Source organism: Carex rostrata, chromosome 29 (genome assembly GCF_964058835.1).
Source record: "Carex rostrata chromosome 29, lpCarRost1.2, whole genome shotgun sequence".
In the NCBI taxonomy this organism is placed as follows: domain Eukaryota; kingdom Viridiplantae; phylum Streptophyta; class Magnoliopsida; order Poales; family Cyperaceae; genus Carex; species Carex rostrata.
Window position 1 is genome coordinate 1942400 of NC_135946.1, and position 18747 is coordinate 1961146.

Consider the following 18747-nt stretch of genomic DNA (forward strand, 5'->3'; position numbering starts at 1 on the left):
CCCTTCAATTCCCTGCCGCTATACTTGTAATTCCTTCAATTAATATGATCATGTAATTTGATTCGATTACAAACCTTTTTATTTAACTTCCTGCCACACTATCTCTCTCATTTTTACCTTGCACAACCGATTAAGAAGAACCCTATTATATGTCTGATTCAAATTCCAACTACGTCGTACTTATTCTCAACCATCGTTGCAATCCGATTGGAAATTCTGAACATCTCGCTATATATAAGGTAACCGGACTTCTCTATAACTGTGTTTTCGTTTTGTATGGTTGACTTGAATATTGATATTGCATATTGAATTATGATGGCATATTTAACGGGATAGCGGGTCTGAAGTTGGAATTTGATATGTGATTGTAGCCTCTCATTGTTGGATGGATTTCCCAGTGGGTTGGCGGTCTTCCAATGTTGGATGGATTTCCCATTGGATTGGCGGATTAAATGAATTGTGTTATGAGAATGTGGGAATCGCCTGTGACAGGGATTACACATTGGTGAATATGATGTGACTGGTTTTATGGATAACCTAGACCGACGTGCTATTGCTAGTTAAATATGCGTGCATAATTTAATGTGAATTTGTGTGGATTAATCTGGCCTATTTCAATGGTTGTTAATTTAAGCCAATTGTAGAGAAGCGCGTCGTTAAATAACCGGTTACTGAGCTTTGTAGCTGACTCCGTTTTGTTATTTTGTTTTTCTTTTTTGTTGGCGACGTAGATTGACGGGCCAAGGAAAAGTGTGAAGATGCTTATATAATCACACTCCGGATGGTAAAAATCTGGGGTGTGACAATTACAAATAAAAGGTTCCAAAGGAAAATGTCAAAGTAAATAAAACATAATGGAAAAAGGAATAAGAAAATTAAATTTAAATGACAGTCTATTGTTGCGGCACTTGCTGCTGCACTTGTTGTTGCTATCTGAACCATGCATCAAATTCTTGTATGATCTGTGCAAAAATCTGTCTTGTTGTCTGATTTTGTTGTCTAAAAACTCTAGCACACCTTTCTCTCCATAGCACAAAACAAATCATACCTTCATTTTTAAAAACGTTAATAAATGAAAATTTAAATCATAAACTTAAAAATAAAACCGTTAGATGCTATCTATGTTATTTTCTCTCTGTGCTCATAAAAAAACATTGCATTTTGATTTTTTATTTTTATGTGAATTAATCATTTGAAAAATCAACGTCTAGAAATTATTTACATTAGTACATTTTTACAAGCTCTTGATGAAAACCAAAACAAAATTGAAATGTCATAATTTTTTTACACGTGAATAGATAAAATGATGTAGCTCATATCTAACGGTTTTATTTTGACTTTTAAGTTTTAAATTTTTAGTTATTAATTCAAGTTTTTCAAAATGAATGCATGACGGAGGCACAAAAAATAGATACATTTGAACTCTCCTCTACTAAAAGAATTATTTCTTTTTAAAATGTTCACATAATTCAGTCCTTCATAAAATTCTATATAGTTTACTTGATAACTGTGAAAACTTAAATTTAAATTTCACATGTCATATATTATAGATTTTATGTTTCGACCTTTCATTTAAGTTTTTTAGTTTCGATATTGACTGGATGTGATCCGTACACTCATCTCTCCCTCTCTCTATATATATGCTACTATGCCTATTTAAGCAAACAAAACCACACTCGATCACTTGCTCACTGACTGGTCATCTCCTCCTCTGAATTTTAACCAAAGATGGAGAGTACCAAGTCCTCCATCCCTGCCAAGCTCAATCCACCACTCAACATGGTCCATCTCGACCGTAAAATACCGATATACCGTGTGCATATGCTCGTATACTTCCTAGCTATCCTTGCCTTAATTTATCATCGAATAACATCTATTTTCGCCTCCTCTACCCTCCTCGAAGCTGTCTTATTACAGTCGATCCTAGTATCCGATCTCATCCTAGCATTCATGTGGGTCTGTGCACAGGGCTTCAAGTGGAGGCCGGTGCACCGGCAAGAGTTTCCGGCTAGGTTACCGGAACGGACAACTTGGCCGGCACTAGATGTGTTTGTGTGCACCGCTGATCCAAACAAGGAGCCACCGATGGGTGTTGTGAGCACGGCGCTCTCACTTTTAGCCTTTGATTATCCTACTGAGAAGTTGTCGGTGTATATTTCCGATGATGGTGGTGCCGATGTGACGCTCTTTGCGTTCATGGAGGGTGCAAAATTTGCACGTCATTGGTTGCCGTTTTGTAGGGAGAACGGAATCAAAGATAGATCGCCCGAGGTGTTCTTTGCTTCGGGACGTTGTTGCGGTGGTGGTGACGAGGACAAGCTCAAGGTAATTAATTTGCTTTATATTCTTAACTTTTTGATAATTAATATGTGCTAAACTGTTTATTAAAAGGATAATGTTTTAATTTTGTTCATTTATATATGTATTATATATATATATATATATATATATATATATATATATATATCTATCTATCTTGTTAGCTTCCTTCATTTTTTTTCTTTTCAAAAAATGAGAACAACCTATACAATATACTTTCATTCAATTTTGTTGGATGTATATATACTAGCCCACAATAATTTTAGGATGATTTATAATTTTATATCATATATATAATATATGGCCTCTGTTAATCCTCTGTCCTTTGTCAAAGATAGCTGTGTTATTGGACAATTTGGACTAGTTCTTTTGGAACAGGCAGCATATCTTGGTTTTATTGGATGTTGGTTTTCTGTTTTAGTTTTATAGGCATCAACCTAATCTACTTTCTTTTGAACATAAATTCTGGTAAAGAAATAACCTCAGCTTCTCACAAAATTTACACTTCCAACAAACAAGGAAAAAGAAAAAGAAAAAGAAAAGTCTAATTTAAGTGAAAAAACACAGAGAGAATTTTTATTTTTATTTTATGGTCCTACGGTCCAACTAGTTGTCTAGGATGAAAAAGTAATTTTGAAATATTTTAAAATCAGAAAAGCTCACCATCAAAACTTTTTTTTTAGCATCTAAAAAATTAAAAACATGACAACTTTCTGATAAAATGTCCAAATATAGTACAAATTAAATGGTCTAAAATGGCTTAAACTAAATCATTTTTCTTGCTGCCTTATCTTTGTGTTGTGTTCAAGACTCACTACCAGTACTATTTGCAAATTTTATGTTTTATTTTTTATTTTTACTTTTTTTAAACTTCAATCAAAAATAAATAATTTAGACTGACTTAGATCAGAATAACTAACATAGGCCACTTTAACTTTAGTTCGACCAAACATTACTTGAATAAAAAAAAAAGTTGATGTCATGTTTTTATTTTTATTTTCAAAATACTAAAAAAAAATAGGCTATAAAAATCTCCTGTTGGCGAAACCGACCGTTTGTTCTTTTCTATGAAGTATTGTTGCATATCTCTTCAATAGTCACACTATAGTTCAAGTTGATTTGATTAGAATGATACTGGTATGCGCTGTGTATGGTCCAAAATTTATGAGGTTTTGTTTCTATTAAGACTGAAATATATTCTGATTTTTTATGTGGGTCTAAAACGCTTTAAATTTTGCAAACAGAAACGGAAAATAAAGGTTATACGGCAGTGACTTTTCTTGGTTTGGAATTGTATACCGAGACAAAAGCCGACTCCAATAATGCTGCAAATGGTGACACAATTAATATAATGTTATCCACACGTTAAGTTCATTAATTTCACATAAATATCTGATAGATGTAGATATAAAACAAAAGCACATGGCACGTATCCATCACCTTTGTTTATCAAATTAAAGATTTTATGCAGCGAACTCCGTATAGCCTTTTATATTAGAAGTATTACTAGTACTTCACCAGTGTCTACAAGAATCTGTCACTATCAGCGAAGATAAAAGTATTTTTTTATTATTAGTATTATTGCATATATTTCTGTCAATAATAATGATTAGAAAGCGAAGATAAAAGTATTTTTTATTGTCAATATTATCGCATATAGTTCTGCCAATAATAATGATATTCTTATCAATAGTCACTTAATTTCGGATAGTGACAGATTTGTGTAGGCGAGATGTTGTAGAGTGCTATAAGTGCTGGTTTTGAGTTTGTTATTAATAATTCCGACACTGATGATATTGAAATTTAATATCAGTTCTTAATTATAGAGTAGAACTAGGGTGTTCTTAAGTTCACCAAGTTTATTGGTGAACTTAAGTCTAAAATTCATTAAATCGGTTTCAAATAAGAAATCTGCACCGTTGAAACCCGCCTACCTTACGAGTGAAAATTTTAACCGGTCAAAAAACGCTCAAAAAATGAATGCATTCAAATTAATTTATTAAACTTCTAATTTTGACCGATTGACTTTATACTAAATTAATTCAAATGTTTAAAATTTTCACACGTAGATGCATCACTCGTAAGGTAGGCGGGTTTCAACGGTTTGGATTCGTCATTTGAAGTCGATTTGACGGATTTTAGACTTGAGTTCACCAAAGATTTGGTGAACTACTAATAATTAGCAACACTATCAGAGACAGTAACATATCCACATTATTTACATATTTGCTATCACTAATTATCAGTGACTATATATATACTTGACAGCTACTGTCAAGATTTAAAAAAAATATTATTAGTGACTATTCTTTAAAAAAACCGACACTGATGATATCTTCTGTACTTGTGATTCATGATGATCAATTCACTTCATCATAATTTCTGATTGAAAGTAGTGTTCTTTTTTGTTGTTACAATTTTTGGTTGTAGATGATGTATGATGCTATGAAAGAGAAGGTAGAAAGTGCACTGGATAAAGGCAATGTTAGTGCTGAGATAGTTTCCTCAGAGGAATATCAACACATTTTTCAGAAGTGGAAGGATTTTTCCCGCAACAACCATCCTACGGTCGTCCAGGTTCGAATCAATAAAATGTTGTTATCATAAGTCACAGTTCTTGTAAGAAAACTGATCATTGATAATCAATGGCTCATCAGTTCATCAAACAAAAATCGTCACTGATAGTTAGCGAAACTAGCTATCAGTGACGGTTCTATTTAAGGAACTGTCATGATAGTTTGCCATTAGTGACGGTTTTTTCTTTCTCATGTGCATGCAGGTGCTACTTGAGAGCAGCATAGATACTGATACCTCTGGTCATGTCATGCCAAACCTGATTTATGTTTCAAGAGAGAAGCATCCTAAATCTCCTCATAACTTCAAGGCCGGGGCACTTAATGTTCTGGTAAGACCAACTATTAATAGTAGAATTTAACATTTTTAGTTTCATTTGTATATTCTGACATCCTAGAACCTAGGGTCATGTAGAAAATGAATGTTAATGAATATAAACCTTAATTTACCATACTAGATTAGAATCATAGTAGGCCGGGTTCAAATGCCTCTATTTTTTTTTGCCTCTATAAAATTCTACAATTTACATGTCAACATAAAATAGTTAGATGTAATATATATTTTTTTCTCTACATGCACATAATAAATAATCACTTGACGATTTTGATTTTATATGAACCAATAAATTGAAAAATCAGCATCCATATTTTATCCACATTAATGTATTTTTGCAAGCTCTTGATACTAATTAAAAGAAAATCAAAATGTCGTGATCTTTAATGTGAGCATAGAGAAAATGATATAGATCATATTTAACAATTTTATTTTGACATTTAAACTTTAAATTTTGAGTTATTGTAGTTCTAAAAATGAAGAAATTTGAACTCTCCCCTTAAATATATCATGGTGCTAATTGAATCTGTCCTTCTATTTGTCAGGTACGTGTCTCGAGTGTCCTGACAAATGCACCGATAATTCTAACAGTCGACTGTGACATGTACTCGAGTGACCCGACTTCACCACATCGGGCACTCTGCTATTTCCTCGACCCCACCATCTCAGCCAGGCTTGCTTTTGTGCAATTCCCTCAGCTTTTTCAGGGAATCAACAAGAATGATATATATGGAGGTGAACTTAAGCGCATCTTTCTGATAAATGGTCATGGTCTCGATGGAATATGCGGGCCCACTTATGTCGGTACCAACACATTTCATGCGAGGCGTGCCTTGTTTAGTTCATCATTGAAAGGTGTAAATGATCAGGAGCAAATTGGGTTGAAGATGGTTTTGGAAAAAGCGATCGAGACAGCGGGTTGTGACTATGAATTCGGGACTAAATGGGGAAACACGGTTAGTTCTACTTTTCTCTTATTGCTCAGAAAAAAAAAAATTGATTTTGTGATGTTTATAGTCTCCCTCTTAGGGGTGCAAACAGGTTGGATATTATCCGACTGTATCCGACTGTATCCGACTGTATCCGACTCCGTATCCAAAAATTTAATGCGGATATCCGATATTCGAATATCTGTGCAGATACGGATACATATATGATTTTAAATTTTAATTATCTGTATCCGAATAGTAGATATATATTATATAGTTTAACATATATTATGAAAAAAATTATGTTATTCACTATTATAAAAAACGGATATCCATATTCGTATCCGGTTAATATCCGATCCGTATCCGTATTCGTCTAATATCCGATCCATATTCGTATCTAAAAAATAAAAACGGATACAGATATGGTTTTACCACTATCCGATCCGTATCCCTCTCCTTTTTGTTAGAGTAATAAATAGCCTTAACTATATAAAATAAATAAAAATAAATAGCCTTCACAAATTATCGAGCAACATGCCAACATCATGCTTTTTTTTTTTCTGGGTATTTTTAATTAATTTCAATATTAAGAACACTTATTACACCTTTGGAGTGAAGAGATGATGTATTACATGAACAAAATAAATATTGTGCTGATCAGGTTCTCTTGAATAGTTGAATCATTCATTTTTTTTGAGTAAAAATAAGGATCTAGTCCTTATTTTCTTTATGAATCAAACATTTAATTTGGAGGAACTTGTTCACAAATTTCAATATGTCAATTGTGATGTATTCTGCTAAAAAAAATGCAAATAGTGAAAGATAGACAAACAGTGCAAGACTTGTCTAAGAACTTATCTCATATCATATATATGTATATATATATATATTACTGTTTTAAAAATATCAGATTGGTTTTCGCTATGGTTCCTTGGTTGAGGACTACAACACTGGCTATCGGTTGCACTGCGAAGGATGGAAATCGGTATTTTGTGACCCGCCCGAGCCAGCATTTCTCGGGGAAGCACCCAAAAGCCTGAATGATGTGCTTAACCAGTGTAAGAGGTGGGCTGTTGGGCTCTCTGAGGTAATGCCTTTTGTGGCTTTCGCTTACCAGTCAAATGTTTTTTTAACAGATCCAAATAATCAATCTGAATTGTTCAACATGATCTCCATATGAAAATTTATTTGTAGATCAAAATTTACATTTTTCAAAATTTTTTTTACTATTTTTTTAGATAGATAGAAAATCACTTGATTCAAAAATTCTAGACCATTCAAAAGTAGTGATTTTCTTCCTATCCAAGGAAATAGTGAAAAAATTCTGAAAGAAAAATAAAATTTAGTTTGCGAGTACATTTTCATATGAAGATAAATGTTAAACGGTTCATATATATTGACTATCTTAATTTTGAAAACTAAGATATTGATCCATAGTACAGATGCATCTGCACTATGCATAATACCATAGCCTCACTCCACTAAGCACTATCTAATTTAGAGCAAAGAAAAGAAATGTCCTTTTAAAAGTTGCTATGCTTATGGATAACCATACCATCCCTGTACTGTTACGATCGCACAAGTATATAAATTGGGGCTCAATTGGATGATTGCAGGTGGGGTTTTCCAGGTATTGCCCCTTAATTTTTTGTGTCAGAAAGGTCTCGCTTGGACCGGGGCTCGATTACTCGAGCTACGCATTTTGGGGCATTTGGTGCATCCCTATTGCCACTTATGCTGTTCTGCCTCAACTTGCTCTAATCAACAATAGGCCATTATTTCCAAAGGTGTATTACTATGCTTATATAATCTTAATCTTGTTTTTTTTCTTTTTATAGCTGAGTAATGATTTCCAAGACTATATTTATTATAAATTTAACTACAGCAGTTTCTAAAGTGCATTCATCGACACACATTAATATATTGGCTTTCAGTTTCTAAAGAAGATAAATAATGGGTATATAGGCAGCATATGTCGAAACTAAATACATTAAAAAGATGAAAGAATACCTATAAAATGTACTACTGTAACTTGCCTAACTGAATTTTTGATTTTACCTAATTGCAGCCGTCGAATCCATGGTTTTATCTGTATGCATACCTTTTCTTGGCAGCCTACATTGTAGACATGGCCGACTTTGTCTCTTACAAGAGCACTTTTAGGCGCTGGTGGAGTGACCAGCGAGTGTGGCTTATTCGTGGCCTCACCGCATTCCCCTTCGCTATTATGGAATTTTTGTTCAACCAACTCAACATCTCCACCCAAGGTTTTAATCTCACGAGCAAAGTCATGGACGACGAACAGAACAAGAGGTAATTTTAGGAACTTCTTTGTTATTTATGATATTGTTCAAGTGTAGGAGGTCCTTTTACTCTGAATTCAACATGAGTAAATGTTAATACATTATTTCAATATGTCTCAGCATTTACATAATACATCATCAGTGATGGTTTTTTGTAAAGAACAATCATTAATAATTATCTCAAACTTGTAAGCAATGTGGACCTATCAATGACACATCCTTAAACAAAAAAAGGAAAAGTGACACATCCTTAAACAAAAACCATAACTAATAGTGTCGCTAATTACCAGTGACAGTTCTAACATTTTGGGTTTAAACTCACTAACGTTATATTCATAAAATTGTTAATACTGCTTGAATGTTGAAACAACATATCGGAATTGGTGGATATATAGGGAAATTAGTGAAGCAAAAAATCTCATAGTAAGTTTTGAAATCAACACATATATATAATGCCAGGTTTCTACACTCAATATAGGTTTGACCAAGGCTTCTTTGATTTTGGGGTAGACTCGCCTTTCTTTGTCATATTAGGCACGGTGGCAATACTTAGCCTGTGCGCATTCACGGTAGGAATGATCAGAATTAATGGCATGGTTATGGAAGTGTTTCTAGCAGGGTTTGGCGTTGTGAATTGCTGGCCGGTATATGAGGCAATGTGTCTAAGGGTTGATAGTGGGAGTATGCCAGAAAGAGTTGCCGCTCGAGCATTTGTCATGGCAGGAATTATTCTTGTCATAGGTTGCGTTGTGTTTAATGTTTAACACACACACACACACACACACACACACACACACAAAGAGACAGCTTTTCAGAGCATATTGGATCAACTCATGCTAGAAGTATAAGAAGATCAATTGATATTGCATCTCATCAATTGTGTATGTATTTATTTAGTAGGTAATTTGGTGATGATGTAAATTTGAACAGTAGTTATATATGAAATTATTGTAGTCCCTCGGGCTGTTAGTCTAATTGGTACAACTAATTAATAATATCAATTTGATAGTTAAAATGAAATGATGCCTGCCTAAAATTGGGTAGAAAATTGAGGTCAATTTATTAGCCCAACAAGAACAAATAGTTATTATATCTTGGCCCATAGACGAGAGAAAAAAAAAATAATGTTATAAGAATTCAACTTTCAAGCAATGTTGATCCACAAAAATTGAAATATGTAAAAATAGGCCTTCTCCAAAAAAACAAAGGTGGTAAAACTTAGATTTAAAAAAAGTGTAAACTTAGTGCAAATTTTAGGATGATTTAAAAGCATTGGAACTTTGTACAATTTTTTTAAATTTTAGAAGAGCATCATTACTCTTTAAGTAAAATTTTAGAAGATCAAATAAATACAACTGGAATTATGCATAAAATTTCTTTACAGTGCACTCTGTTATGTCTGATATTTTTAATTGTTTGTCTTCACATGCTATCGTATGATTCCCAAAATTGACGAATAAATTTACGTAAATAAATTTACAGTGCACTCTGTAAGCTCTAACTTTATGTCTATTATACGTAAATAAATTTATCTATGTTAAATCAAACATATACAACAAACAGGGGTGGAGGCAGGGTTTGACTGAATGGGGGTCAAAATTTTAATTTTCCAATAAGTGGTGAGTCAGAGAGATATAACATATAATAATTGTCTCCTTATATATATATGGAGAGTAGGCTCTAATACATGTATAAAGCAGAAATCGTACGACCACTCTTTATATATATATATACCTGTATTAGAGGCTACTCTGCTTTATATATACATCACTTGCTATAGCAAATGCAAAAATTTCATCAACATGTGTTTTATTTCTATTTAATATAATACTATTTATTACATAATTTATAAAAATCTCATAATTATTTGATACTTGAGTTTCTTCTGGAACTCTATCAACCTCTTCTGGGGTGTTATCAATTTCTTTATGAGTTCTACCATTAATCTCTTCTGGATTTTATATACTTATTCAGGAGTTTTACTGTTAACATCTTCTGGGGTTTTATTGACTTCTTCAGGAGTTTTACCATCAACCTCTTCTGGGGTTGGACTAACTGCTTTATTCTGCTATTTCCTTTTACGTGGATTTACATCCTTAGAACCAAGTGGTCTTCCACGTTTTCTACCCACATTAGATTAATTAGATATTTTTATAATGTCAATTCGAGCAGGTGCGTTTATAGCTGGAATATGTGATTTAGTAACTCTATTCGTATCTGTGAATGCATCAGGCAATTCAATTGCAATTCTTTGCATATTTATGATCTTTTGAACTTTGAGTTCACATTGACCACTTCGGGGGTCAAGATAAGATAATGATGAATTCCAAGTTACTTGTTTATCCAGCTTTTATTTTTCTTCCTCTAAATTTGTGAATATTGATTCATTAAAATGACAATCAGCAAATCTTGCTGTAAAAACATCTCCTCTTAATGGTTCTAAATATCTAATAATAGAAGGAGAGTTAAAACCAATATAAATTCCCAACCTTCTTTGAGGTCCCATTTTTGTGCATTGTAAAGGAGAAATTGGAACATATACTGCACAACCAAATATCTTTAGATAGGGCAAATTTGGTTCTCTTCCGGAGACCAATTGTAATGGGGAATATTTATGATAAGCAGTTGGTCTTAATCTAATTAGTGCGGCGGCATGTCCCCAAGCGGAAAACGGTAAACTAGACCTCATAAGTAATGGTCTAGAAATTAATTGTAATATTTTAATCAACGATTCTGCCAGACCATTTTGTGTATGAACATGGGCCACTGGATGTTCTACCATAATTCCAATAGATATGCAATAATCATTAAAAGTTTGAGAAGTGAACTCACCTGCATTATCAAGCCGGATTCTTCTGATTTGATAATCCAGAAAATTAGCTCTCAATTGGATAATTTGTGCTTATAGTCTAGCAAATGCAACATTTATTGTTGCTAACAAACTCACATGTGACCAGTGTGTTGATGCATCAATTAACACCATAAAATATCTAAACGGTCCACATGGAGGTGTAATAGGTCCACATATATCTCCTTGAATTCTTTCTAAAAATGAAGGAGCTTCAGGTCCAACTTTATTTGGAGATGGTCTAATAATTAGTTTACCAAGAGAGCATGCTTCGCATGTCATATCTTTTGTTAATAAGATCTTCAGGTCCTTTAGGGGATGCCCATTTGCACTTTCAATTATTCTCCTCATCATTATATTTCCTAGATGACCCAATCTATCATGCCATAATGTAAATAATTTTGGATCAATTGACTTCTGGTTAGCAACCATATTTGATTTTATTCTACTTATATAAGTACTATATAATCCAGATGACATTGCTTGCATCTTTTCAATTATGATCTTCTGGCCATTCTTAATAGATGTGATATGAAGATATTCGCAATTTTTCTCATTCATAATTTCAATATGATAACCATTCTTTCGAATATCTTTAAAGCTTAGTATATTTCTTCTGGATCTATTTGAATATAATACATCATCTATTATTAATTTTGTTCCTTCAGGTAACAAAATACAAACTCTTCCGGAGCCTTATATTAAATTACTTGTGCCAGATATAGTGTGAATATTATTCTCACCAAGATGCAATTGTGAAAAATATTTCTTACTTTTCAATATGGTATTAGTTGTTCCACTGTCTACCAGACATGGATCTTCATTACTTATCATTGCGTCAGTCATTTTCCTTTAAAATGCAAAAATAAATTACTTTTATTCATTAAACTTATTTGCATATAAAAATTTAAAAGTAAACTAAACTTTTATTAAACATAAATATAAACTTCTATACTACATTTTCTCCCTAAGTAATAATATATATTTCTTCATTGATATTATGGAAGAAATTTGATACATCAAGATGTGTATTCATATGGCATTCATTTTGGGGTAATTTTCAATAAAATTAGTTTGCACATTTTTTTTTTCTTAATTGAGGCTTGATAAAGCTCTACAATATGCTTTGGCGTACAACAGGTATGCGACCAATGATTTGTCATCCCACATCTGAAACAAACATCTTCAGGATATTTTTCTTTCTCATTTTTCATTAATACATATTTACAACGTCAGGTTATTACTACCATAACTTCGAGTTATGATAAATGAAAAAAAAAGATAAATTCAAACTTTGTTAGATTTGCCATATGTATTATGAAATAGATACAAATTAACTTCAGGTTATTAATGTCATAACTTCAGGTTATCAATCCCATAACTTTAGGTTATCAATACTATAACTTCAGGTTATTAATATCATAACTTTAGTTTATGAAAAGGGAGATAAATAAATATAAATAAAAAAATATAAATTGCATGAATAAATAAATAAATAAATTTAAATGTATTAATAAAAGTTAATATTATATAACTTCAGGTTATAATAAAATATTTTATTTAATAACTTCTGGTTATTAAATTGCTTGGCTGCACAATTGTAAAATTTAATTTGAAATAACTTCGGGTTATATTTTCATCCAATGACCTATAACAACTTTTGGTTATTATATTGATTTTATATAAAAATTTCTAATAAAACTTCAAGTTTTTAAATTGAGAATAACTTCAGGTTATTATTCATCCAGTAACTTATAATAACTGCTAGTTATTATATTAATTTTATACTAAATTTCTAATAGAACTTCAGGTTCTAAACAGAAACAGTTTCTGGCCAAAACAGATAGTTCCTGGTAGAAACAGAAAGTGAAGAAAAACAGTGTGTTCTACCAAGGCGGAAACAGATAGTTCCTGGCCGAAACTGAGGTCAAAACAGATGCGCATAAAACATTTATAACAATAACTTCAAGTTATTATTTTATTCGGGTAATACAAACTTCAGGTTCTTGATAAAATTTTAGTTGTGATAATAACTTCAGGTTATTATTCTTATTATTATATTCAGGTAATATGAACTTTAGGTTCTTGATAAACATTTAGTTTTGATAATAACTCCAGGTTATTATTCCATCATTCACTTCAAGGAATGGTTCTTATAAACTAGAACAAATATAATACAAAATTTAAATGAAATTTAAATTAATGAAAGATATAATAATTAATCACACAAATTACTTACATGATTACTTAGCAACATTTTCCGAGCAAGTTGTACTGATAACGTATTGTAAAATTGAAATAAAGTTGCAACAAAAATAAAGTAAATAACAAGAGAGATAGAGAGAGAAATAACATAATTTTATTCTCCACTATTGTATATAATATGTGTCAATTCTACATTTACAAAACCTCTATTTATAGGCTAGAAAGAGATGTTACAATAATAAAGGAGAAAATAAATGCCTATAGTAGTAGAGGTAGTGGACAATGAAATAAGAGTTAATATTAGAGGTTATAGATTGAACATCCACATAAATATATTTTATAACACATTCATTTTTTTTCTTTTTCTTTCAATAGTCTGTCGTAATTTCTTTTTAAATATTTCATATGAGCTTAATAAAGTCCGTACTAAAGAAGGACAAATTGAGAATGAATAGAGAAAATTGGTTATCAACAAATTAAGAAACCTATTTTGAGTAGTGAGTGGTTTTTTTTTTTGCTTGATTTAGGTTTTTCTATAACTAACCACTTTCAAAAACTACTATTCTCTGAGGCTATTTAAACATGGAAAATCTACCAAAAAAGGGCAATCAAAATCTAGGAGCTGGATGCAATGTGGAGGCTCGCGACAAAGTTTTCGGGTTTTATCTCTCTTTGTTATTTGTTTTTATTTTACAATATGTTATATTTTCTAGGTTTAATTGTTATATTTTTTACACCAATGAAATGCTAGATTGTACTGTCGAGTTATAGCTTGTAAACCAATTTCTATGTGTACTTGATCACTGTTGCACTTATTTTGTATATGTTGTTTGAATTGATAGGACACATAAATCAACCAAATTATGGTATATATGCATGAAATATTAGGTAACCCAATTGCTGATTATTTGAACTACTTGAGATGAACTTAGGTTTTAGACTAGGTATAGCTGTGAAGTCTTAAATTTCTTCGGGGACACCATGTTAGTTTGATATTTAAACGAGTTAACTGTGAAATTTAGATACATTCGTTAAAGTACGTCTTGAATAATCAAATAACTAATTAATAATTAAAGAGAGCAATGCTTAGCCCGATACTACTACATAAAATGCGACTATACACGGTCATAAAAGCTAATGACAGACGGTTCCACGACTATGTCTACGCACATCGTGTATGAAAGGTCGATGCATGTACACCGTTGCGGAACCGTATCTATAGAGTACTAACATACACTATTCCTACAAGTGAACTGTGTCAGATCTTAAAAAAATGCGATGAAACTCTCGATTTATACGCTGTTAAAATAACCGTAAATAATAATTAGGGTTATATATACGGTTTCTACTGGGATCCGTGTACAGTTTTTGGATACCAATACTTTGTAATACAAACCATGGATGGTACTCTTTGTACATGCTTTATTTTTAAGAAATTCTTTGTTACACTTATTTTGTATATTTCTTTGCTGAAGAAGTCACACTTTCTACAACTTGAGATTGTAGCCCTCTCCCTTACGATATCGTGAAAGAGTACAGTGTGTGAAAGAAAGATGTGAGTGTGAATTTGAGAGAGAAAAATGGTGAGACAAAGATGAAGAAACCCTGAGAGAGAGAGAGAGAGAGAAGTGAAGGGGGACGAGGGAAATAAAGAGGGAGAAGAGACCGACGAGTGAGAGTTATTTGATTAGATGTGAAGGTGTGGCTTAAAGAAAGGACAATATTTTAATAGACGTAAATAAACTGAAAACCCTAAGGACTATGATACACGGTTCTACAAAAAACATTGTTCCTACAAAAAACCGTGTATAATATACAAATTTGGTGTGAAAAAATGAAAATCCTAATTCACAATATTTATACATGGTTATATCAATACAACCGTGTATGATATGCATGTTTTTCAAATTATATTTTTATATTAATGTTTGCTAGACATTAAAGAATTATAAAAGAATCAAATACATATATAAATTTACACACAGAGAGATTTACATGGAACGTAACGAATCAAAAAACATATATCCATAACGATTTAAAAAACAACAAACATGCATGCATTGTCATAAAATATATCGTCGATATTATAATCTCATTTTAACTTGGAGCATCATTGGTATCGTGTTACCTAAATCTTGGTGGTACCAGAGTCAAAGGGAGATAAATCTCCCTACCATGATGAAATGTTTAATGAGAAATGAGAAGAATAAGTGAGAAAATGAAGATATGCATGGACTTAAATTGGGTTGAAGACAGAAAGGTGAAGAAACGTGGGCGCACATTGCGATGGGTCGTTCCTTCAAAATAATATATTGTAGTAGGTTATGTTTGAGAGAGCGCGAATGAATCATACATAGTTATTAAATGAGGAGGGATCCAATTACACTTTTTTTTTTTGGTAACACTGGATTACACTCTATATTTTCAAAGTTCAAATAGTCGATCCAAACCGTTCAACATGATGAATATATTAAAATGTACTTGCAGATGAAATTTTACATTTTTTTTGAATTTTTTTACTATTTATTAAGATGGATACAAATATTCAATGGTCTGAAAACAACGATTTTGTAAAATACTTAATAAATAGTAAAAAAATTCGAAAAAAATATAAAATTTGATCTGCAAAGACATTTTAATATATCCATCATGTTGAATGGTTTAGATCGACTGTTTGGAATTTGAAAACTTTGAAAATGAAGAGTATAATTTGGTATCATAAAAAAGGATGTAATTGGATCCCTCCTCTTATTAAATACAATTTTGTGTTTGGAGATTTAACATAAAGATATGATTGTCTAAAATCCTACATTGTTTCTTATTGGTTAACAATGTATAAATATAGGTTCCTTTCGTACATGGTTGATTTTTAAATGACCGCGTGTGTATGGTTGAGATAATATTCGTACAAGCACCTCCTTCCATTACACACTGTTTATTTGAAATTTTCTTGCATCCGTATATGATATGCCATGTCTGGTTAATGTTTTTGTAGTATTGGGATCCTTGACTAAATTGAATGGTATAAATATAGGATCCGAAACCCTCAAGTTATCAATCGAAAATTAATTAAAACTATAATTATTGGAATTGAAATTTTTGTACCAAAACTAGATATCAACCATATTACTAACTTGATAGTGATATCAAATTCAGATCTAGCTAACTTCTTGAAAATCTTCTGAATTTTCTGAATTCTAAAATAAGGTATATATATATCTACAAAGGAGATAATTAAATTAGTATGAACAAAATGTAATTGGTGCCGAAACAAAAATACATCTACCACTACATAAAAAAAATGACAGAGGAAGGATATTGCAAAAATCTCATAATACTCTTTCAATTATTTCAAAAGTCTCATAATTAATGGGTCGGATATTGCACAACATTTTGTTTTATTGTTGGGCCTTCCCGTTTCAACTTTTTTTTTTTTTTTTCAAATTATAAAAACTTGATAATAATAGGGTGGTTCTAATATTTGGATCAATATTGTTTCTTCACAAACTTTAAATGGAATAAATTTTGCTTTCATAATGCTCATCTTATTCTTCTGAGGAGAATTAATCTAATATTATATATATCTTACAACTATTTTTAGTAGATGTATTTTCTAAGTTAAAAAACCGCAAATTTTATTAATAAATATTTTTTCCCTTTGCTTTTCTTGAATTATAGAAATTTGAAAAAAATAGGTTGGTTCTTATAATATTTGAATCAATATTGCTTCATTACAAACTTTAAATTGAATAAAATTTTCTTTTCTTTTAGTAGAATGAATCTCATATTAAATATAGCTTATAACTATTTTTGGTAGTTCGTATTTTTTCTTAGTTGAACACTGCAAGTTGAATAAATAAATATTTTTTCCCTTTGCTTTCCTCAAATTATAAAAACTAGGAAAAATAGGCCGGTGCTAAAATTTGAATAAAAATAGGCAGCTGATTGTAATATTAGAATCAATATTGCTTCATTGCAAATTTTAAATTGAATAAACTTTTCGTTTATAATGCTCACCTTATAATATTTCTGAGTAGTATCAATCTAGTATAAAATATATCTTACAACTATTTTCGTAGGTTTTTTTTTTGTAAGTTGAATACTGCTCGATTGATATAAACTTAAATAAATAGTCTGGTTCTAATATTTGGATCAATATTGCTTAATTCATTACAATCTTTAAATTGAATAAAATTCCTTTCATAAAACACCTTCTTTTCTGAATATAATTAATGAACCTAATATTAAATATATCTTATAACTATTTTTGGTAGTTCTAATTTTTTTTAGTTGAACACTGCAAATTGTCGAAATAAATATACTTTTTCCTGTTGTTTCCCCAAATTATATAAACTTGATAAACATAGGCAGCTGTTAATATTTGGATCAATATTGCTTCATTACAAACTTCAAATTGAATAAAATGTGCTTTCATGATCACCTTATATTTCTTAGGAAGGAATCTAAAATTAAGTATATCTTATAATAGAATAAAATGTGCTATTATTGGAACTTTTTTTTCCAAATTTAAACATCACAAATTGTCATAATAAATATCTTTCCCTTGACTTTTTCACGTATTATAAAAAATTGAAAAAAAATCGGCCTGGTTCTAATATTAGAATAAATATTGCTTCATTACAAACTTTAAATTGTATAAAATTTTCTTTCATAATGTCACCTTATTTTTCTGAGTAGAATGAATCTAATATTAAATATATTTATAATTATTTTTGGTACTTTTTTTTCTAAGTTGAATACAATAAAATTTGCTTTAAATTGAATAAAATTTTGTTGAAATATATAAAAGATGTGTGTTGACAATCGTCTCTACAATTTCTGTACATTCTCACTGAATATTAGACTTTTGTTATAATCATTGTATATATTATGTACTATATTATAGATATTAATATCAGAATTGACCAAATAGCCTCTTTCTGAGGTCTGATGCTGGGATAGAGCCGTCTCTTAGAGAATCACACTGACACGTAGAGGAGCATCGATCTAGTTAGGAAAGAGGGCTCTTAGCTATATAGGGGAAATCTCTGCTCTGGTAAGCTTGGCCTAGCTGAGGAGTCTTGTTCCACTCCAGCCATTGAGACTGAGACAGATAGTGGAAGCGGGTGGATAGAGAGTGGGCATGGTTCTCTATCCACCACCGTTGCGTTGTTACTGAAGGGGAACAAAATAAATTATTCCTTGTATTCCGCTTCCGTATCCGTCTAGGAAT

General features: G+C 31.3%; 1 protein-coding gene across 1 annotated transcript; it reads left to right on the top strand.

The window, feature by feature from the left end:
- The first annotated feature begins 1619 nt into the window (after positions 1–1619).
- Positions 1620–9418, top strand: LOC144546315 (cellulose synthase-like protein G3). Its single transcript, XM_078294867.1, has 8 exons — positions 1620–2325; positions 4750–4896; positions 5099–5224; positions 5772–6182; positions 7069–7245; positions 7775–7945; positions 8227–8471; positions 8940–9418. Exons 1-8 carry the CDS (start codon positions 1729–1731, stop codon positions 9223–9225), a joined length of 2160 nt encoding a protein of 719 aa, XP_078150993.1. The 5' UTR covers positions 1620–1728; the 3' UTR covers positions 9226–9418.
- Positions 9419–18747: the final 9329 nt, after the last annotated feature.

Excerpts from the sequence above, each read along its gene's own strand:
- LOC144546315 (XM_078294867.1), top strand. The coding sequence starts at position 1,729 with ATGGAGAGTACCAAGTCCTCCATCCCTGCCAAGCTCAATCCACCACTC. Across the intron at positions 5,225-5,771 it reads CCGGGGCACTTAATGTTCTG|GTACGTGTCTCGAGTGTCCT; the intron begins GTAAGACCAACT and ends TCTATTTGTCAG. Across the intron at positions 8,472-8,939 it reads GACGACGAACAGAACAAGAG|GTTTGACCAAGGCTTCTTTG; the intron begins GTAATTTTAGGA and ends CACTCAATATAG.